General features: G+C 41.4%; 1 protein-coding gene across 1 annotated transcript in view; it reads right to left on the bottom strand.

Annotated features, from left to right (window-relative positions):
* Positions 1 to 24237, bottom strand: part of LOC143694004 (uncharacterized) — a 190175-nt gene that overhangs the window by 62114 nt on the left and 103824 nt on the right. Inside the window, exons 4-5 of the mRNA XM_077177961.1 lie at positions 13276 to 13501; positions 8385 to 8563 (exon numbers count right to left, since the gene is read on the bottom strand). Of these exons, the coding sequence (XP_077034076.1) occupies positions 8545 to 8563; positions 13276 to 13501 (245 nt within the window). The 3' untranslated portion in view covers positions 8385 to 8544. The remainder of the gene's footprint in view (positions 1 to 8384; positions 8564 to 13275; positions 13502 to 24237) is intronic.

The raw sequence follows: 24237 nt of genomic DNA, 5'->3' as shown, positions 1-24237 counted from the left end.
CGTAGTATATTAAGTTAATAAAAAACAAACAAATGTACAGCTAATAAGTCTGAAAATTCAAACCTTAAGTTCCTCATTATAAAAGCCACAAGTGACTTTCTAAGCAGGACTACCCAAACCACTATGCTGAGTCCCTGGGGACAATCAGTTTTCCTTCTCATCTTCTTTGCTGCTTTTGTACTGATGTATAAAAGTTTAGTTGTCTGGGGCTCAACCACTTTCAGGCAGCTTTGAGCAGTCACCAGCCTGGTGATGAGATGACCATACGTGATGAAAGGACAAGGTTAACTCACAGTTTCAGAGTTAGTGTTGGTGTTTCATGTGCCACATGATGAATAACAACATGAGAGGCCCCTATTCTTCTGAAATATAATTGGCTTTTCTTTAGAGAACGGCGGAGAGAAACACAAAAAACCGGGGTAACATTCAGGTCACGCTCAGACAGATTGACTTGCTGGTGCCTCTTTCAAACCTTATCTTCCTCCTTCTCCTCTCTCGGAAATGCAAATGGATCCCCCCAACTTTCCTTTTGACAGTTGTGCTTTCCATGCAAACATTTGGTGGCTAACTAGAGACTGCTCACCCAGAGACCCCTAAAGGCTGGCTCTTTGATTCCATTTTCCTTCAGAATGCTGAGCTCCAGAACAGCCTGTTGCTTCGTCCACCTCACTGCCCTGTGGTTTCCTTCTGCCTCCCTGCTGAGGAGGGGAGAGTCTGCTCAGCCAGACACAGCACCACTGCCCACTGCTGAACTAAATCAATCCTTGTGGCTCCCTTCCACCAGTCCCAAATCTTACTTCACTTTTGTGCATTGCTCAGAGGTTCATCCCCCTCTTCCCTCTCTCCTGGACTCTGCTGTGTCCTGCAGAAGTGGCCATTGTTTTGTTCCTTTTCCTGGATAGTTCAGCTGCTCTTATTCTTTGATTCATTCCTTCAGGGTTAGATGTTTTTTTTTTTCTCAGCAATTCTCCTGTAAACTGGAATCACATGTCCCACAAATGATCCTGTCTCTAATTAGGGGATCTTTTATGTCTCTAATGTACATGTGCGTGCCAGAATTTTCCACCACACAATACAAGCATCTATCCTCTTCTCTGCTTCTTGCTTTTGGGATTTAGAGAAAAGTATCCCTCTGCTATCTCCCGTACATTTTCCTCAAATATTTTTCCCAGCTGTTGTGGGGTTTGTGTATTCAGTTCCTGGCAATTTTATTTCATTCTTTCATTTTGTCTGGTGAAAGTGTAAGAAAGCTCTACCTTCGTCTTGTCATTTTTATCCCCTTTGTCAAGCTCATACACAGACACAGCTCTTCCACATGGGCCCAAAATCTTGGTCCAGCAGTCTCACATTCTGAGGGCTCTGGTTCCTTGCAGGGGGTTACTCTGCCCTCTTCTAGGTGCCATTAATCAGATTTTTTTCTCTTTGTGGATCTCTCAGCCCACCTGATGGTAACCACGCTTCCATGCACACCATGCTAGGTAAATAACATGAGGGCTCCACATTTTACAGCAAACTTCATTATTCAGAGAGCTTTATTACCCATAACATGTGGATATCTCAGTCGGGTACAACAGTACAATATCCAGTATTTCAGACTATGCTCCTCTTCCTAAGTTCCAGTTGGGCTCCCACAGTCACTGTGACAGGAGCTTGCTCTCACATGTTTGGCAGACACTTCCAAATCTCCTCACCTCCGTCCTGCCCAAGTAGCAAAGTTCTTTTCCTAGACTTCTAACAGCCATCTTTAGGAAAACTACAACATTCTCTAATGGTAAGTGTCCTTCGAAGAAGTGATGGTGTCAGTCAGTCCCAACTGCAGATAAACATTCTTGCTTGAAAAACTCTGGAGGCAGTGCTTGTCCCTAATTGATCACCTGGCAGAACAACTTCTCTCTCAAGGAGCATCACAGCTCCTTGACTCCACAGCAGACACAACCTGTCTCTCCATTAGTTCATGCCTCTAAGAGCTTTAAGGTCCATAAGCTGAAGGGAAGTTATGTTTTAATCACATGCATAAGCTCTGGTAAATAGTCAGAGGCTGTGCTCTGGGAAGATGCTCAACCCCACAGGAGCAGAGCACCCCTTGTCCCTGATGCTAGGAGGGGGCTTGGAAGGTGGGAGCTCCTCCCTGTCCCAGGCTGAGAAGCTCCAGTGAGTCTCCAGCACAGATGCACCTGCCTGGGGCATCCTGGTGCTCCCTTATTCTGCACCCTCAGCTCAGGGCTGGAGGAGGCCAGAAAGGATTCCCAGGACAGGTGGCACATCCAGGTGGGTCCAGTGGGCTGCCACACCCACAGCTCATGGACACCAGCACAACAGGGCTACACTTCAAAGAAGTAAAAACTTGTTGAAAGTGCTTTATCAGAGCAAGTGAAAATTCTGAAAATGAGGATGTCAGAATTGAAACTGATTTGCGGGGTCACTGTACGCTTCATTTGGCCACAAACACCACCAAGCCACACCACCAAGTGACACACCCAGGAGAGTAAAGTGCTGACATTCATTTTTTAAGAGCTGAGTTCTAAGATTTGGGACTGGCACAGGCCTTTCTTTTTGCAAATTCAATTTTAAGGCTCAATTTAATTGTTGCTAAAAATAAGGTAATAGAAGGGTTCCGGTCTTGCACTATAATGAACTGCAGGCTCAATTGTTTGAAGAAGGAAAATTGCATTGATGAGACTGGATCAAAGACAAACAAAAAAATCAGTTATTTCCTCTTGAGGGTAAAAAATTTGGGAGGCTCACACTTTTTCAAGCAGCCCTTACTGTGGTTTAGAGGCAGAGAGATATTGTAGTCAGATTTGATTTATTAACAAAACAAAAAGAAAAAAAAGAGAAGCGGGCGCATGAAGACTCCAGTGTCAGAGAAGACTCAAAGAAAACCAAATGTAGCAGTTCCTATTACAAAGTGGAACATGTTCCCAAGCTTGCTTTGTTTCAGAAATGAGCTGCAATGCAGACAAGGGAATGGCATTTGTAACAGCTACAACTGCCTGCCATCCCCGAGCAGGAAACCTCCTGCTAAACTTCAGAGGCACCACCATTTTTAATTCCTTGCCAACATACACACTTGTCACGACTGTTGGGATGCCAACCATTTCATGACAGAATACAAACAGCAAGAATTTTTAATCCAGGGAATGCTCAGAGCAAGTTCTGTCAGTCCCTGTGCCTCATTCCAGAGTCTGAAAATAATACATGGCACAGTCATTACAATTAAATCTACACACACTTAAAATTCTTTAGTCTTTCATGTCTTTTTTAAATGATTGTTTATTGTAGCCAGTTTACTAAATCTGAATCTTGTGGACACGCTATTTCCTTGTTCAATAATACTGAAATTAAAAAAAATAAAAAAAGCAGAGAGGCCAGGTAATTGCTTGAATCCAGGCTGTATGAAAGCAGTTTTATAGATGCATGTCCTGATTACATCAACCAGCTCAGGAGCCCTAAATGTGCCTGTGATTTGTGAAGCTCTTCCAAACACAGCTGAGTGGTCACATGGTATTGACTGATCATGTCAGGCTGCTAAACAAATCTGGAAATGGGAGAAAGATAGAGTGCACGTTCTTTAAACTACTATCCTAGAAGGAGTATTTGTAGTAGTGTTGCATGAACTTGTGAATTTCAGGCAGTCTGTGTGCCTGTGATCAACAGCTCCACATTCACACTGAAAACAACATATCCTTAAAACTCACTTTTCAACAACAGTGTGCACTCTGGTGTTTTCACAGAGCAGAAGCAGTTCCCTCCCATAAAAAAAGAAAAAAATTAAAAACCTTCAACACAATATAAGAATTATGTCCGGAGTATCACAAGCCTAGGTTTAATCAAAGAACACCAGATATACCTGCAAAAGGGCTCCAATATCTTCCTTTAGCATTCCACCTCTTCCTATTCTGTTACCTGTCTCAAGAATTGCTACAATCCCCTGACAGACACACCGGGCTGGAAGTGCCTGAAGTCTTTGAAAATGTGAGACAAGTGAGACAATGACCTCAGAACTGCTGGGGTTTTACTCAGCAACTGAACTGGGTTTCTTAAAAGCCAATGTACCCCATCTCAGGATGGGAAGAGAGAGAAGTGACAGGAAAAGGGGGAATGGCTTCACACTGATAAAGGGCAGAGTGAGATGGGATATTGGGAAGAAATTCTTCCCTATGAGGTTGGTGAGGCCCTGGCACAGGTTGCCCAGAGAAGCTGTGGCTGCCCCATCCCTGGAAGTGCCCAAGGCCAGGCTGGACAGGGCTTGGAGCAATCTGAGATAATGAAAGGTGCCCCTGCCCATGGCAGGGAGCAGAACTGGATGGGCTTTAAGGTCCCTTCCAACCCAACCCCTTTCATGGTTCTGTGATCCTGTGGTTCAATGTAAAGGAAAAATTAGAGACCAGAGGTGTCCTGAAATTGTCCTGTTAAAAGCAGCACCTTTTCCCAGCCAGTTTAACAGGCACTGGTTCCAAGCAAGGTGGGTGTGGGGGTTATCTCCTGGGACTTCAACCTGCTGGCCATGGGATGCCCAGGAGTGGCACTCACCACACCTGATGAGGACACAGGCATTGCCAGAAAAGCCCCTTCCATCCAGAGCAGGTCTGTCAAGTAGGTAGGGAAAGCCACCCATCTCATTTCATCACCTACAGAGAAATGATGCTTCTGGGTGCTTTAAATAAAGGAATATCAACTTATTTGATGTATATCTATCTCACATTTTGCTTTTGTTGGGTACAGAGCTTCCAGGGATAAGAATTCACATATGCTAATCATTGTTTATTTAAAAATTTGCTTTAACTGATCACTACTACAAGCAAGTTATTGGAAATAGTTGAAATTGGAAAATAATTGAAAAATAATATAAGACTACGAAAGTACTTGGTAACCTGTATGGTAATTAAAAAAAAGATGATATTTAAGAAAAATTAAGAACATGACTTATACCAAAATCTTTCAGAAAGATCATGCCTTGCCCAAAATACTTTACATTAACATTAATCCTGTTCTACCTTTCTCCTGGTTACCCAGAGAGTTTAAGCATCCTCTTATGCTATTTCTTGCGAGATCTTTTTGTTCCTTAAAATCTTAAAATAAAATTTCTTTTCTTTCCAATGGCTGATAGAGCTTTTTCTCACAGGACCTCCTGCACAGGAATCCTGTACAGAGACAAAGAGCCACATACTGAACACCACTGCTGTGTTTAACTAAAGCTGTCGGTGCTTTTTAAAACCCATCAGGAACAGGACTGAACACACACTCATCTTGTGATCATTTTTCAGCTGCAGATTGAATCAGCCAGCTGACTGCACAAATGAAGATTTTCTTTAGAGAAGAAAAAGGTTATAGTTAAAGCACAAAGTTCTCAAAATTTAAAAGATGCCAAAGGAAAGGCTGCCCTCTGCTCAGGAAAAGCAAACTGTTATGACTGAACTTGCCTATGGCAGCAAATCTGAATAACACACTCAGCACTGAAAGTTCACCCCTAATATTTTAAGTTTTAAGGAACTTTGTTATCTATTCTAAGGAACAGATAACAGTGACAGTAAGAGGCAACTAGGCTCTCCCACAATTAACTTCCCTTGTTTCACTACCCTCATTTTAGTTGGAGAAAGTCAACACCTTTGCAATTATCTAACTTAAGGACATGTATTAATCTTTATGTTACACACTGTATTTCTACTGTAGCACATTCCTTCTCTGGGGAAAAAAAAAAAGAAAAAAGGATTATCAGTCATTTCCTGTGGGCTGGAAAGAAATGCAGCTTGAAAGGCTCACACGAGCAATTTAATATTGGAGCAACTGCACTGTCCATTCTCTGTATTCATTGCTCACCAGCTGAGTGAAGATCAGTTGTGTACAAGGGCATCTGCTTTTCACAGGTGGGTCTGACAAGCCCAAATTATTCCATTTCTTGTGGAATTACAAAGAAAACTGCAGCTGAGTGGAAAAAAAATACCACACAAGCAAACATCTTTCTTCACCTGAACACATCCAAATTAACTTTCAAGCCATTTCACAAGCATGGGGTCAGCCTTTCCTCTCAGCTATTATTTATTGTATACACTGATGATGTTCTGAATACAAATTTATTTTAATTATTTGTGACAATATCATTTGGCATTACCTGATTTTATTGTTAACCTGGCTTCTTCCTCAAAAAATGAACTTCAGCCTCCAGAGACTTTAATCTTAACAAGACTTCATACATTAGAGCTCTTGGAATAGACCACTTCCTTAAAAATACATGAGGATCAAGGTTTAGAAGATTTTAATTTAGTTTCTGATGTTGCAATTTATTCTGAGGTCTAGTCCTAAAGAGATACATGTATTACTAGACATAGATACATCAGAGGTAGCAGTAATAACTCACTGTTTTCTTAGTAAGAACAACCACCTCTTAACCAGACTGATATTTTTTTCTCTCTCCATTTTTAAAAAGAAGATTCTTATGACGAGATATTTGTGTTTTAAATTCAGAATAAAATATATGGACACACAAATCTCAGCTTTTTAACACTGCTGGCACTAACTAATGACATAAACCATGACAAAAATCATCAAACTGGTAACATTTCCTCAATAGAAGTCATCCCTCTAGATAATAATTATTAAAGGCCTCAAAACTCCTGACCCCCAAGTACCTTTTCATCAGATACACAGCCCCAAACTGCTGTCTCCAGGTGATGCAGACATAGATGGGCTTCACAGCCAGTAAACACAAGCTGGTTTGGACCAAGCTGTGAGAGCAATCAAATCATAGATTCTCTAAGGGCTCTCAGAGAAACTGTTGTGGCAACTCTCCCACACCAGTGACTCCCCAAGACTGACATTTCAGCTCATCTCAACTGCCTCAAAGCTGACATAAAAGATGTACAACCCCTGAAGTTAAAAGATCTATCCCATACAGGGCTCTGCCCTCAGACACAAGCAACCCAAACCACTTTACATATTTATTATATACATGTATGCATGAACACACAGGTTTCCTATGCAAAACAAAATAATCTCATTCTGTGCCAGGATTCCTGGGCAGCTTTTTCATGTGCTTGATGTAATCCACAGTTGGGCCATGCAGGCTCCAGATCAGCACGATGGATTCCTCAGCCAAATGGTAATTTACAGTAGTCATTTCCAGAAATAGGACACTGATGTAATGGTTACACAAGTCTTTGCCTGTGTTCATTAATACCTCTGGTGTTCTGGGGTGCACAGTGTGGTACTTGTGTCCAGCTATCTTTCTTATCTACAGCATTTGGAGTGATAGCAATGAGAGAAAATAGGAATGCTTTGCCTTTATTGCAGAGGCACAGCTGATGGGAGGATAGGGGATAACCAGATCCAATAAATAAATAAACAAATGGATCTGCATGCTGTTGATTCCCCCACCCTTATTACTGTGCGTTCTACCACAAATATTCTCTTTGATGCTTGCAAGAATGCTTATGCCCATTACTGTCTTAATTATAAACTTATCTGTCTACAAACAAATGGAAAATAATGTCTGTTTGTAGGCCCAAGCCAAACTCCTAGGGCTATAGAGTGAGCATTCCATTATTTTTCATTTGTCATAAGCAGCATTTTATATTGCCCTGAATGTGAACACCTGCAACATTAACAACTGTGCCCAACACACATTTAGAAAACAAAGTTTCTGGGATGTCTTTTAGTTATATATATAACCTAAAACAAACCAGAGAAAAAATGTCATGCATAAGAGAACATACTGATAACCTCTGGAAAATGCTCTTTATATAAAATCCTATGACTACAGTCATGGAGAAGGGATCCTGATGACAACCCAGCTGCCTGTACAACATTGACAGAGAAATAAGGAAATACACTGGAAGAGTTTAATTCACTGAATGTAATGGACACTACTACAGGACATAAACCAAAAGCACTAAGGACAAACAATGGCATAACCTGTACACAGGTTATGCAGCTATTTCTATATTGCAGCTATTTCTCAGGAGCTAAGCAAAACAAAATACATTGTCCTACTCAGTGGTTCCTACTTTCCCTGCTTACACTAACACTTATTTTTCATAGTTAAACACTTCTGTACTCTGACACATATTTTCAAAAGACTAAAGAAAACGTAATACACCCCTTTTTTAAAAAAACTAAGCAATTTCTTTATATATACATATATATATTTATATATACATATATACATTAATATATATGTAATTCTGGTAGTAAACTTGGGCTTATTGTTCTTTCTGCTTTGATTATTTAAACAAATATTGCACTGAAATTTTCTAACAATGCCATTGCTCCTACAGACAAGGGTCAATGCGCAAAGAGGATCCTCTCTGCCCTAGAATTATACCTCCACGCTTTGCACCAGCTTCTACTTTGCAACTATGTTATTTTTTCTTTATTTTTAATCTTACCTTAAGCATCAGAAGACCTGCAGGAGTCCTGCAGACAGTGGGATGGAAAACTTCTGCTTGGCGACTTTCACTGTGCATTTTGAATGATGGTTCAGATGAGTAAGAGCTTTTCCAGCATTAAATAATTTCTGCTGTAAATTTTACACTCCTGACAGGGTGACTACATCCAGGCTGATATGCTGCAAAAATAATAAAAATAACAACTTTCACCACCCAGAAACAGGCAAATATGTAGACGTCTGTAAGGGTTTTCTTTTCTCTGCTTTTGTAACTCTGGGACAGGATATCAATACCAGCTCTAAGAGAAAGGCTGCCTGCACACTGCATTTAATCTTGAACACACAAAGAGGTACATAGACCACTGAGGGTACAGAAGTCAGAGTTTTGCAAAAACAACCATTTTTTGAACTGGGTCATATGTTGAAGTTGTAAGCAGGGAAGAACAAGACATATTTTGTGCACACATTTTAAGTTCACAAGGGTGGTGATTGTCAAACAATGCCCCAGACAAGGATTCTGCTCGCTGCTTCTCTCTCTCAATCCATAAGCTCCACAGTGCATGGAGCAGTGCCCTTTGTTGGGACACTGCACTGTGCCACCAGGAAAAGCAGCAGCTCTCCAGCTGCTCCCTGCACAGGCTGGGGAAGCAGAGCATCTCCCTGCACTGGGAAGCAGTGAGCAGTGCTTTGAGTGCTCACCGTGTGCATTTCAGTGCTGCGGGAAGGAGCCGCGCCTGCTCCTCCACTTCCACCTCACAAAGTAACAGAGCAAACCCGACCCAGTGAATCACGGCCTCTCAAGCATCTTGTGGAATATTTATCACCAAGGTTTTCTGGCAGGCAGAGTAACCAAGGTACAGGCTGAGGGGGCACCTCACTTGGCAATTGCACAGGCTGTAAACTCACACTGGAGACTTCCTCAGGACAACTGTGTCCTATGCCCAGGAAGCCGGAGATGGAATTAACATTGCAAGCTTAAATCTAAGACAAAACTCATGAGTGGATGCAGAATTATCACTCTCTCTCAGCAGCCAAGGGCCTCCCCCACACAGCTCATCTCAGCACACTGGTGCTCCACGAGGGACCCACTGTGGATGTGCCAGGCTGGCCCGGGTGAACCACACCTCACAGAGGCAGGAATTCCTCCTGCCCTGCTCACACAATGCTTGCAGACACCTCAAAGACTCCTTGAGCAGTATTTGAGCTGCTTGACAATTCCATCTTTGGGGTTATTACTGTGCAAGTTTTACCTCTAAAAATGCTTGTCCCACACTGGAAAAATATGTAAATAACTCCACTCTGTAGCTTTAATAAAATTGAATGTATTTTTGTATTTATGCTTAATAAAACATATGAAATACTAAATGTAACTGTACCCAAGTACAATACACTAACTCACAGCTTTCTGTAGCAACACATATGCTGTTGGACTCATCAAGCAATTTCTGTAGGGGCAGGGTGATTAATTTCAATCCATACTTCTAAACACGTGTCTCACAGCATTATTCTATACCTAAATTACTGTGCCAAGCAGATGAGCGCATAATAGCAGCTATCATTTCAGAACTTTACAGACATGGTTCACTATTTGAAAAAACCCCTCTTAGATGAACATTTGCTTTACAAAAGCAGCAGACTCTTGATCTTATTGATGTTGCTTTATTTTGAAATCAAATCAATTTCATGATACTCAGTATTGTTCTTAAAGCCTTGGGTTCTGCAGTTATGCAATTACATGACACCTAACGATTTTTAAGACTAAATACATCTCTAACTGTTGTGTTGTATGCTTAAAACCTGTATCTCAGCAGCTCAAAAACCACTCTGCAAAGAAACTCTACAGTGCTTTAACATCTTCTAGCATTCAAACTATGACATGATTTTCGAATCCAAGCTAATATTTTTCTATATTAATACCTGAAATTAGTAACACCACACTGTTAACCCAGGAATCTGCTGTGAAGGCCAAGGCCAGCCAACAGCATCAGCTCCTGGCATTGCTTCCAGCAGATGGTCAGCAAAAACATCCACACCCCTTAAAGGGGCTGGACAGGAGTGATGCAGCTCACAGGGAGCCACTCTGCCTGTCCTGGTGCCAGCATCCCATGGGACAGCATGGGTCAGCCCCAGCACTGTCCTGAGAGGCTCCTGTGCCAGCCCTCAGCCTGCTGAGCAATACTGCAGTGGAGGCAGAATGACAGGGACTTCCACAACGACCATCAGCTCTGTGAGAAGGGGTAAGGGACCTGAGTAGGCTTTGGTGACAGCCCCTCCACACCCAACAGGAGGCTAGAAGAAGCCAGAGCCAGGTTATTCACAGTGGGGTGTGGTGGGAGAACAAGGGACAACAAACAGAATCTGAAATACAAAATGTTCAGGTTAGAAACAATGGAAAACCTTTCTGCCATGAAGTCAGGCAAGCAGTGGAAGGGGCTGCACAGAGGCTGTGCAGAATCTATACTTGGAGGCTTTCATGACCTAACTGAACAAAACCTCAAACCACCTGTTCTCAGCTGGCCAAGCTTTGAGCAGGAGGCTGGACTAGATCAGGTCCTTCCACTCTGAAGGATGAGCCTATGACTGCCCTGTGCTGCTGACCACTGCTGCCTAACTGGAATGTTCTCTGGAGCTCATCTCTTCTCAAAAGGTTTGTTCTGTTCACTTCTCAGAGACCCTTACTCTTGACACCCTTCAGGCCCTGGAAAAGTGTCTTATCTGACACCCATGGGACTTCTTCCCCTCTAAGAGCCAAGAGCTTCAGATAGTTGAACCCCAAAGTATTTCAGCAAATACTCTGCAGCTCACAGGTTGGTTTTGGACTTTATTGTTCTATATAGTGAGTAACAGCACGCACACATACACACACAGCATTTAACATGCACAACAGAGGGGTGAAACACCTGTTAATTTTTTCCTCAACATGAACAAAATCCAATTTAGTTTAGGACATTTTCCCCTTATCTTTTAAAACATACAATTCTATATCTCACCTTGACATATCTTTTCTCACTGAGGTCAAAACCACTGCTGAAACTGCTGGCATAAATGTACTTCCATCACTTTCCTCCCGCATAAGTTCTACATTTTCAGCTCCCAAAGCATAGTGCAGAGATCAGGAAGGGCCCTATAGCAGCTTCCATGCAGAACAGAAACCCAGAACCCACTGGCAGCCTGGCCCATGAAGCAGATTTTCACACATGGACCTGTTTTTATGGCTGCTGGAATGCTGAGCATAACAGCACCAATACAAACATACACAAAGGAACTAAGAAGCAGCGGTGTTGAGCTACCTAGAACCCAAATTATGTGACATTTGAAAATGCTCCTTAGGCTCCTACATGAGGTCCTGGGGACATTTTGGTACACACACCTTGCTGCTCAAGTCTGAAAATAGGACAGAGGGAACTCACTGAAAAAAGTCTTACAAGTAGTTAGAAATACACAGCTGTAATAGGTGACCCCAAAACACTCACACACACAGTGAGCACAAACCTACCATACTCTTATTAGAAGACCACCTGCCTAAAGCAACTGCTTTAGCTCCTGGAATGCTTCTGCTTAATTTCTTTGTCTTGTCCAGCTGGGCCCTAACTCCATTTTGCCAAGGAGTATAACTTCCCCTTAGAAAATATCAAATGGACAAATCAGGTTCCAGCCTCTGGAACCAAGATATTACTGAGCTCCATAAGCTATTAAGGGGTTTCAAATTATGGCAAACAAATCCCTCAAGGCTCACTTAGAAAAAAAATATAAAAACACAGGTCTAAGCTTGCCAGACTGTCTGCCTCTCACATTCACACAAACCCGCCTCAGAATAAAAAAAAAAAAAAATCTTTATTATGTATGAGGTACAGACCATCTGCGATGGGCTTTGAGAGCCAACTTAAAAGTGGGGGGGAGGAGAGTGTTCCCAACTGCATTCACAGTCAGTGAAGAGCTTGAGACTCAGCAGCTGTCTGTGAGCAGGGAAGAGGTGGTGGGTCAGGATGAACGAGGCTGCACAAGACCTGCCAGGGTCAAGGATGGAAAGGCACATTGTTACACACAAACTCTGTGGAGAAGCATATGGAGAACAGCAGCAAGAACCAAGAAAACCTCGCGGAGACAGTAAGATCATCCTATAAACAAGGTATTCTAGGAGTGCTGCTTCCCTGTCACTGTGGAAAAGTAAGGGATGATAGTATTATTATGTGGTTGTAGTACAGACCACTGAATGCCTCATGCCATGGGAAGTAAGAATAGCAACAAAGAATATGGGAAGGCTTTCTTTTTTACTCTTTCTTTTAGAGAATTATACACATCTTTCCACATCAGTCTTCAAAATTTTCGTAATTCTTTTGACACCTCTTTTTGCTACTCCACTACACATATCTGGATTAGCCATTTACTGTTATGCATACCATACAGCTCAATAATGTTTCATTTCTGAAAAGGAAAAAAATTACTTTTAAAAAAATTTTAACCACTGAAACTAGAGTTAGATTTAACCCACCCTGCCCAAAAAACCCCAAATCCCATGAGAACATTTTCTAACTAAACTCATGAGAACATTTTCTAAAATCTAGCAGATTGCTGAGCCTTTGTGTGTTTGCAGCTCAACAAACAGGATAGTTCCTTTGGATGCAAATGAACTGTGACCAGGTTAATATGAGTAAACCCTTACAAGTGACTGTTATTGATTCTGTCAGGAAGCAAATCTATTTACATCTCTACTCACGCCAAAATCATCACAAGTATTTGTCCTGTTTCACAAAATTTTGCAGGCTTTTTAAACACTACAAATGAAACCCTGCATTCACTGATATCGCTGGCTAAAACTCCCTCATGCCTGTGGGGCCAGGCTGTCACCTGGACCGTGAGTGTGTGTATGGGCTGATCCTGTGAATACTTACCAGCTGTGGAAGAGGCACTGGTGAATCTCACTGTCACACACCAAACTCCCTTTTCCCAGTGGTCTGCTCCAGCTGGCTGCTGGAGATGAGGGCTCTCCATGTCGAATCCATGGGCTCCAGTGGCTGCTGGAGATGAGGGCTCCATGTTGAATCCACGGGCTCAGACCTCGGGCGTGCTGCAGCAGCTCCGCAGCCAGCGATGCCCTTCCAAGGGCCAGAGCAGGACCTGTGGGTTTACAATGAGGCAGCTCAGGTGCGGGTTCTGCTGAGGAAGCACTAATCCCCAGGGAAAAGGGTGGGGTGGGGAGTTAGGGGCAGCAGCAACTCCAAGCAGCTTCCAGGAGGCTTGCCAGAGGTTGTCTGCCAGCGCCCCAGCTCTGCTCCTGCGCAGAGCCTGCGCACGCCAGGGCCTTCGGCAACGCCCGCGCCTGCACAGGAGGCTGAGGCCTGGCGGGAACAGGCACCTTCCAAACGGGCACCAGGACATCACTTTCCCTTTGCTCAAGCATTACAAAGACCAGGAGAAACAGTGCAGGAATGCTGGGCTTAAATTTGCTCATTTATTTAAAAGAAGGTCAATTTTACCAATATCTGTGCCAATATCTGTAGAAAATTTACTGGCTGTGCCTCTGCAGCTCCACACTGCATCAATTCAGATGAGCCCTTGCTATGAGAATGCCTTTTTACCCACCTATCTAGGAATATGGTTATGCCTAAGCAGGGAATTTTAAGTTGTTTCCCAGACTGTTCCTGAATCCAACTGCAACCTGTTTATTTTGACCTCAGTTCTTAGAAACTGTTGATGCCACGGTAGAAATATGCTGTGTGTTCCAACAGGCAACAAACAGTCCTAATGAGAGCACACTCCATCTGTGCTGCCAGTGCACACAGCCTCAGCCTATAGCTCGGATACGCTGGAGCTGAGCGTGCAGGGACGAGCTCAGGCTGCAAGGGACGTCCTGGCACAGCAGAGCTCCCCGAAACAGGCCTCTGGGAGAGTCCTCAGGCAGCCAGGGTAGGCACCAGCAGCACTTGAGCTCTCCCCTCCCTGTTCTGAGTTTGCAGAGTACAAGCGCTTATGTTTTTTAAAACGTTCCAAAACTACAAAGTAAAGAAAGCTGACTTAAAAACTGCCCAGTGCTCTCAAAAGGTAGGAGTTACAGCGTGCAGAACATATGGCACTATTTACAGCTGGCTTGCACACTGGATTCAAGGGAATTTTCCATCAGCCTCGTACTCTGCAAAAGGTACATTACAGAAAAATGCATGTGGGGATCCTTTAATTTCTCTTGCATCTTCTCTTATAAGATGCAGCTGGGGAGCAACACCCACTGGTATTGGTAGCATGAAACGGCGATCCTTTCCTGTTACCGAGGTCTGGTACAAATTACCCTGGATTTAGAGGCACTGTATAAAAGACAGTGCTGATTTGTTCCTAAATTTGTATCTTGATTAAACTGTCAGGCTATAGCACAAATGCAGAGCTCACCTGACTTTAAAATCCTACAACAATAAATTATCCAAGAAGTGCAGTACAATTTGAAAATGCTTATAAATGGATCAATACTATGCTTTATGTTTAGATTTTACGTCTCAGTCATGCCAAATCAAATGGAATAGAAGCAGCACTTTACATTCAAACTGTAAACTCAGTGTGCTCCAAATAAAACTATGTGAGGGGAGACTGTGAAGCAGGATTTTAAAAACCACCAAGCTGGCCAACAGGATAACAACTGCATTATTATTTTCAGAATTATTTTAAAGTGTGTGGTGGTAAACAAAAAAAACAAATCTATAGGGACCAAACTCCTATTCTCAGGAACTCGCATGCAAACTTGCATGGGTCAGATCAGTGTTTTTCAGCATTTATCCCTGTAAATAGAGCAGAATTTGGTCTCATCCATTAAAGCAAAGTAATTTACTCCAGAATAGCTCCAATGATACTGAATATATTTTAACTACCCAGAATCTCAACATCTAGCATTAGTGCTGCAAACACACATAGGCATTGCACTCTAATGAAAGAAAAAGTAAACGCAAATATAGCGCGGCAAAAGTGAGATCAGCCATGCAGAACTTCCAAAAAGTAGCTTAGGAATTAAACTACTATTATTAAAGCTACTGTTATTGAACTATGTTAGAGCTTTCACAGTTTATAGAACCATTCTGCATAATGCAAATATTATAAAACAGAATAGATCAGTTTTCCATCATAATTACAAGCCACTGCTGTTCCTAAAGCTTTTGCTTTTTTAACTGATGTTCTCGTATGTTTGAACACAATTTTTCTACTTGCTTTTACACAGGGTATCCATGTAAGAAAAGAGCTATTCTAAATTAATTAATCAACACACACCCTTCCAAAGAGGGAATATATGATAAAAGTATTACATAGTGAAGTTCAGGCATATTTTTATACTCACAAAAGAGGGTAATTGATCCTCCCCTCTCCCCAGTTTCAAATGTGGAACTTGGCTGCTATGGATTCTTTCCCACACAAATCAAGCCCTGGCTCTTTTGAATTGAAACAATATGGGATGATTATTGTGGGAAATTTTTTACTGTTACTGTAATTTAAAACTTTCTGTACCTAATTTTGCATTTTCTATAAATCAAAAACCCATTTCACTTAGGGCTACAATTAAACAGGAAATCAAAGACTAACTTCTAAGCAAGTCTTGCTATTAATCATAGGACAAACTAGTAGTACAACTACTTTTACTGCAGTTCCTTTCTGCCTGGGAACTACATTTTCATCTGAAGCTCGAGTTCTTTAGAGGAGGCTGTGCCACAGATGAGACAAATTAAAACAGAGGTACAGCAAATGGGAGAGCATCATGTGCTGTTGAGGATGAGCCTGCCCAGCACAGGGCTACTGCAGAGAAAACTACTCAGGGTCTGATGCTGCCATTCCAGAAGCTACCATGCTTCTTCCTCCACCAGGAGCAGCCCCGGAGTCACGGCTGTTGCTTTACGTATCTGAACTGAAATCAGCATCTTTCTCCTTTTAAAAGAAACATTTACAAAGGCAGTGGATTTCAACACTGATGTTGGTATTGAAAACAGGACACATGAACTCAAAATTAAAATCAGAGTGCAAAATGAAACCGTGTGGAATATGGAAACATAGGTCTTCTATTTTTTTCAAATTGGAAATCAGATGATGTATTTTTATTTTCTAAAAATAAAAAAATGCATATTGATTGCTAGACAAAATAAAACATGAATTCTCAAATCAACAGAAACATGTTTCACCCAGCTGTCCTTATTTTTTTTTTCTCTGTCTCTGTTTCTCAAAGAAAATTTTTTATGTTATTTCTTTTCTTTCAAGTATTTTAGGGAGAGGTTTAATGTCTCATGGTGTTAGCCACTGCAAAACTCCTACAGAGGTACAAGTCATCACATTATTTACAGCAGTATATCTACAATAAGAATAGGTGATACTAGTAACTTATTCATAAAATATATATGCTCAAAAAAAAAAAAAAAAAAAATTGGCTTCCAGGTAAATAGTCTGCAATGTGTATATTCCATGCTAAAGAGGAGCCTTTTACTGATTGCAAAATAAAATTCAAATGTATCTTGTAAAAAATGCCACTTTTTAAAATCAGACACAAAGAAAACAGCTGTGAGGAGTTTGAGGACTTACTGGAAGGGCTTCTTACACAAACAAAACAAAATCTTCCCAACACTGACTTACGACTCTAATACTGTGATTCAACAAAACCTGAATGGAAATGGTTTCACCTCTGAGCACAACTAGATTTCAAAAGTAAATGACTTACTAAGGCTATAGATTGAAACATTGTTTTACCATTGATTTTCTTCCTAACTAAGATCTCTCACGTACTTGCAACTCTAATTATCTCTGACAATGAACTCCTGCAGCAATTGACACACCTGTTTCTCAAAAAGCGCACTGAAACCATGTCAGTGGCTGTGGCACCAGGAGCTCCCAGGCCTGTGCTTCAGGCTGCTGAAACCTGCTCATCCCTTTGAGCACACCTTTCACTGAGGACAACAGGGAGCTTCTTCTGCCTTCCTCTGAGCTGCATATCAGTCCAAGGCAGGCACCCACCACACAGGAGGTGCACGAGCAAAACAATGCCTGCAAACACAGCTTTGCCTGCCAGGAATGTTGGAAAGACTGGATGTCAATTGACCTAAAGGGTGAAGAAAGAAAAACCCAAAAAATCAAACACAGAAGTTTGGAAGTCTCGTGCAAAGAGCATGAAAAATGCCCAGAGCACTCACTTCATGTAGATAGCTACCAACCCTGCCCAACTCCACAGTCCAGACTGGAACACCTACACCTTCTCTTTTTCTGTTTATCACATTACTTTTTCCCATTTGATCTCAACTGATGCTGCAAACAAGGGAGGGGAGCTGCCTGCCCCGGCCAGCTTACACACCCCTGGTGCCCAGGACATCCATATGCAGCTGGGCTGGGAGTGGAAATGAGAGTCCAGGACCACTAGCTAACAATAGCACTCCTGAGCCAACTGGAGTTGTTTTGGAGACACCAAAATAAACACCAGCACCACACCTTAGGGGCCCAGCAGCACTCACCCGAAGATTTTCAGAGCCATTAATAATCAGATCATAAAGCTGCCAAACTGGGCACAGGAATACTAGGAAACATTTCAGAGAAGTCTGGCTGCAGGACTCCTGTATTCCTACCTTTGGTTCAAAGCACTGGTTTGCCAGTTGTCAGCACCAAGCAGCTGGGGATGAGGGGAGAGGGGATGTGCTGGAGAGGCAGAGACAACACGGAAAGAGGACACAGAGAGTCCCAGTCCAGGACTACATGTGGGTGCACAGGTCAGTCCTATGCATAAGCACATGCAGGATTTGGTTTTCACAGCACATTTATTAAAAATGCCGGGGAAAACTACACCCAAACAGCTTTTCCAGTGTTTCTGAAACGCCCTGGCCTGCTGGAGCTGTCCACACGGTGGAACCAGTGTGGCTCTGTGCATTCAGCTGCTCCTCACTGAGCACCCCGTGTGTGTCTGGGGCACTGCAGGGTGGCCACGCTCTTGGGGAAGGGACAGTGGACACAGAGTGACCCAGACATCTGCTGCTCCAGCCACTGCAGTGCCACTGTGGACAAACCTGACTCCTGGCTCCAGAAGCCAAGCTCCTAGTGCAAACAGAGTAGAGGCTGCTGCAAAAAGAAAGGAATCCTAAACTCAATTACATTTAGGCAAGCAGTAGGATAAAAAGAATAGAATTGTCAGAGAGAAAAAAAAATCCAGCAAACAAAACAAGTAAAATATGCTTATGTCTTTATTTTTAAAAGTTGCCTCCCAGCTTTCTGTTCTGCAGGGAGCACATAAAGTGTTATGATTTGTAAGTTCTAGTTTTCATGGTCATTGTTTAGTAGTCTCTAAAGGTTTGGGAGATTGCTGGTTTGGTTTTTTTAAATTTTTTTATGCAATGATCTACCTAACCTCCCCATATAACCTTAAAATGCTATCAACATATCAGATTTTAATTACTTGCACAGCAGAATCCTTAACTTGAAGGATAAGAGACCAGGCAATTTCACAGCATCCTTCTCCCAAGCTGTTCAGATCTGACCTGGACTTTGACTTCAGGTATATTGATGCAGATGCTGAGTGTGTTAGTCTCTCCTATTATTTATCAATGCATAAAACAGAGAGATGAATTTACAAGACAGTGGTGATGAAAGAAACCTCATGGCAAGCAATACACAACCTTTCCACTTTGGTAAGGAATACTAGTGAATTTTGGGAGGCAAGGCCTCCCAATGCTATGAGAAAAAGCCTCCATTCAAAGGCAGTCAAGGCCTAGAACAGCAGCTACAGCCCAGATGTAGACTACGAGATGCCCCTTGTGCAAGGGCAGCACTGGACCCCTCAAATTCTGCAGGCTCTGCATTCTGAGCAACCCTCCCTTCCCAGAGCAGGGTTCTGTGCCGTGTGCTGGCTGTACGTGCTTTACTCAGACATCAACTGTTTCTCACATCAGAAATCTCATGGGCAACATCAGATTTATCCCCAAATTACAAGGGGAGGTGCTGAGGCACGGAAAGAGGAGGAAACTTGAAGAGGCTCTTACTCTTATACCCAAGGCTGAGTGAAAAAGAATCTCCCAACTTCTCACTCACTTTTCCAAACAATGGCATCACAATTCCCAATTCAACAAGGCCAAATTTCTGGACAATAGCATGTCTAGATTCATATTTTACAAATTAAAGGATATTATAAGAAAAGATAGAAGAATGACCAAATAAAGTCTGTGTTCAAAATAATCTGCAGTCCCAGAAGTGTTAATTGTTCTTTGTATCCATTATTTCTTCCAGTGGCTTCTACAGTAGTAGCTCATGGTATACAAAAGACAGAAAAAAGCTGGGGGCTATCTGAAGTGATTTGAGTGGGGCTTAAACTTTATGTAGGCCTTGAAACAGCCATCAGCACGAAGCTGAAATTCACTCTGTGAAGAGCGGCTTTATTTTTTTTAATTGCCATTAGAAGCAGACCCACCCAACAGCTACTGATCACCTGAGGAAACTTTTTTGTCCTGAGCACTCTACAGAAATGCTCATACAGAGCTGGAACTGAGGCTGCAAGGGCACTGGCAAAGTGGTTTTTTCAGCTTGATCTCCTGGTGTTAATTGAATTGTAAGATTTTTCTATTTGTTCTTCCACTACTTGCAACCTTAAAACTAATAGACACAGTTAAGGCGTAGGCCCAGTTTCTCACAGATTAATGTTCAGGAGGGCTTGTTAGCACTTCCTGCTGAATCTTCAATTGCTCTTCCATTTAATGTTTTAGGTTAGATTGTATCTCAGGAGGAACATACTGAACAAGAAAAGTTACAAAATTCATGAACTGGATACAGGTGCACTCACACCCCTTTTCCAGGTGAAATCCAACCCACCACCAGGCCTGTGTGGACTCTCGGCGTATTCAGCTCAGCGGGCATCAAAAGTCAAAAAGCTTTCAGCAATTATTTCAACAATAATGGAATTTTAGTGCTTCTATGTCCAGCCCAGAACCTTATATGGGTGCAAACCAGCCATATCCAGCTGACACTGTAAAGAAATCTATTTTGGGAAGAGAATTATGCTCATACTTTAAGTTCCTTCCAACTTGATAAAACCGATTGCAAGACATGGCCCACAGTGTCCTGGAGCAAAGGGACCTGCACAGCAAGGACACACACACGTGTGTGGCACCCTCCACAAACATGAAGGTCTCCTTAGAAAATGACACTTCTTCTATGTTCACTGACTTCCACTCTAGCCTGCTCCTTACAACACTCACAACCACCTTCCAGTTGGCTTTCCTGTCCCAACTCAGCCCACTCCTCAAGACTCCAGGCCACCTTGTTCCCAGATGGCTGCACCTGCAGCCATCTATTCCTTAATAGATTTTAACTAATTAATTAATTAGATAAAAATCCTTTATCTTCTCTTAAGCAACACTGCTGAGCTTTGATTCCTGAAAGCATTTTGGGGAAAACAAAATGCAAGCACCAGATAGATACCATTTTTATGCTGTTAAATACCACCCCCAAAAATCTTTTGTATTATAGAGAAGTAATCACTACTCTAAGTAAAGTGCTAAATAGCATCTTAAATGCATACATGTGAATCTGTACTTCCCACTTCACTTTTATTTACACCAAATAGGAGCGCACTTATACAAAAAATACTCAGATCTCATACAGGAGACATATACATGGTAACGTAGGTTATACTTTAAATGAAATAATTTTATAGAGGCATTCAAAGGTACCAATAAGACAGTAGAAATAATTGTTTTAGTATAATTTAAAATGTAAATGTCATGTAATATGTAATTTAAATGTAAATCTGCACCTTAAACCTTCAATCCATCAATGTAAATCTCCATTTAAGAAACAAAATTTCCATGTGATCATGTTAATTCCTCCTTCTATAATAATTATAGAATGAGAAAGGTATAACCTTCAATTAAAAACTGGTAACTAGCTATCTTCATAACAGATCGAGTTGAAAAACTGTTTTTTATAAAATGGTTACTAATAAAAATAAATTTTAAAATGTTAATTATTTATTCACATAATAACTAAGTAATCAAAAAACCCCTATATGTCACAGTACTTTAAAACCAAAACTAAACCTCACAATGAACCCCTGCAGCAAAATTGCACGTCCTTTGGGCCTGTGACAGAGTTTCCATCCATTTTGGGATGTGATCAATTCCTTCCATGCACCCTGTAATTCATAAATGCATGCTGGATTAGGAAGAATACTGAGGCAGTGTCCCTTAAAGGCAGAAAGCAGGATTCTGACACTCCTTGGGTTAAACTGGGTAAAGCAAGAAGGTACAAAAGCTCACTGCCCAGGTCTGAAGGTTGTGCAGAATGTAGCATTCTTTAAATGCACTTTAAGAGTCATTCGAGTTCAGGCTTCCTGCATCAGGTTTTTTAAATTAGTGTTACTTGGGTTTGCAAGCACAATCCAAAACCCTCTGATATCTGTGGGAGACTTTCCACTGACTCAGGACTGGATATACTATTTTGTTTCCTATAGACAAATCAGACAATACATCTTATCCGCCAAAGGTAACAAAACGATCATGAGAACTCTCCTTTCTTAAAAAAAAAAAAAAAGTCTGCAACCAGAGAGAAAAATAAATATATACATAAAAAAGAAGAAAATAAAGAAAGATTTATCAAAGAGGAAAATCTTTTGAAAATGATACTTGCTGTATATACAAATGTAGAAGTAAATATACCAGAGCTCTTTGTGTTTGGGTAGCAAAACAAATACAGCGATCAAAATCTCTTGGATGCAACAAAACAGCCTTCCTAGCCTTTTGCAGACTACATTCCAATAAAAAGCAGAAGCAGCTCTGAAAAGATTGCCAATGCATTTAGAAGTCCATGTCAAAGCTTCGTGTTCACCAACACAGAACTGCCTGAACTGAAACAACTGTCCATCTGAGACACTGTCAATATTTGTGGCTGCTTTATCGTTATTACACACTGCAGATGAAAATGCAAATGAACTCTCCCACAGAACAGCCCCTCCTCGATCACCTATGCCACTGCAATTCCATGAGACCAGTCACTGTGAGCAGTGCTTCAGAAATAATAACCTAACTTGTGTGAAAAAACCAGCATTTGGTGATCACTTTTACAGGCCCCTTAAACTGACTCCTCTCTCTGAGGAATTAACTTCAGTGTAAAACACCTTGGCCTAGCAGGGCTGTGAAAAACAAAAACGCTCTGCTCTCACATATTCCCCTAAGCTACTCAGCTCAGCGGCCTGTCCCCCCAGCGTTAAAATAAATAGACTCGATGGTGCTGCTCCTTGTCTTCTAGCTCCTGTTTGCAGGATATTTTTCTACTTTTGAACTACGTAAAATGAGGAAAAAAATCAGAGAAAAAAAAAGAAAACAACACCAGCCTAAATAGTACTATTCTTTCTAATTTGGCACTCCAAAAATATTTGCCTCTGTAGTTATAAAACCATGTGAACTCTTTTATTATTGAAATTGTAGCTGGCCTCTCCTCTGGAAATGTCTGCTTACATTGACAAAAGAACTTCAGGAGCTGAATGAATGCCACAGCAAACATATCTGTGTGAAGGTATCTGAATAAATGGGCAACATGCTAAGTGTCCTTCAGATTTAAAGTATGGCAAAATATCAGTCAGCAATTCAAATGCAATCAATCAAGGGCTGTAGAAAATGATGACTTAATTAATATTTGATAAAGGTATATTGGTTATTATAATAGTAAATTCGTTTTTCCATAGCTCCTCTTCCCTCCCCTTTGCGAAATGTTCGATCGGTATGCAAAGCAATTTACTTTTCTATTTGCGCTTTAACAAGTTTGAAAAGAGCAAATCACTTTGAAACTCCACACAGATTGGACAGGAGCTAAATGTTTTCCTTGGCAGATAACAGGATACGACGGTTGAGGTTAATTTAAATTTACGTGTGTAAAAATAAATAGGCAGTACATTGCCATCTCAGATCTATAGACTCCTTCCAAAAAGGCTGCCCTAATTTAAATAAAGAATGCATAAGGTAATGCATCAGCTACATACCAAATATTGACCCAGCATTCCCTCTTTTTTATTCATAGAACACTCATTTGGAGCACCAGTGAGATAAAGCTCTTTGGAGCACCACCCCCCCCCCCTCCCTTTTTTTTTAAAGCAAAACAACAAAACAGGATTCATGCTTAGATGTGTATTTTGGAGCATCATGCCTAGACAATTTTTATGAGAGTTTTGAAAAGTTATGTGGAAGACCCTGAAAACCACTGTAGCAGTCAGATCTTTATTTGAAACTATTATGTATATAGTCTTAATTCAAATCCCATTTGAAGTCAGTGAAAAAACCCTGTCGCCTTCAGAGGCCTTTGGATCAGATCCTTTGTTTCCAGAGGTACAGAACAGCAAATTTCAAACGTATGCAAGAACGAGGAGTATACAACTACTAAATAAATGGTAACACTAATCTGTGAAAAAAGACAGTTTTTATAAAGGGCAACTCAAAATTATGAGATCTCATATTTGATGGTATATTTTTTTAAAAAGACAGGCTGCAAAAGGCCTGATCCTGAGCATTTTATTCCTACATATCCCTCTACAAATGAAGGTGTCTTGAACAGAATTACATTCTATTTTGGAGATCATAACTCAAATTTAAATAAAACCCTTCTAGAACTGGAGATTTAAAATATCCTCTGTGAGTGCAGAAGAATACCTGTGGACAGACTTCTGCACCATTGCTAAGAGAATCACGGGCTGGTTTGTTCTCTAGTGAGAAGTTACAGGCCAGAATCATTAGTGATTCCACAAATGTGCACACAGACTATGTTAGTGAATATCTGGTGAAGGGGGATTGCTCCAAAGGCCATCAAACTCAGTTCAACAGAATTCAATGTATTGTGGCTCAGGTATGGAGTCAGATGGCATAAACAAGCACAGATCT

The sequence above is a fragment of the Agelaius phoeniceus genome, chromosome 5, assembly GCF_051311805.1.
Source record: "Agelaius phoeniceus isolate bAgePho1 chromosome 5, bAgePho1.hap1, whole genome shotgun sequence".
Lineage (NCBI taxonomy): Eukaryota > Metazoa > Chordata > Aves > Passeriformes > Icteridae > Agelaius > Agelaius phoeniceus.
Note: the sequence above shows the minus strand (reverse complement) of the source record. Positions and strands in the feature narration are given on the sequence as shown.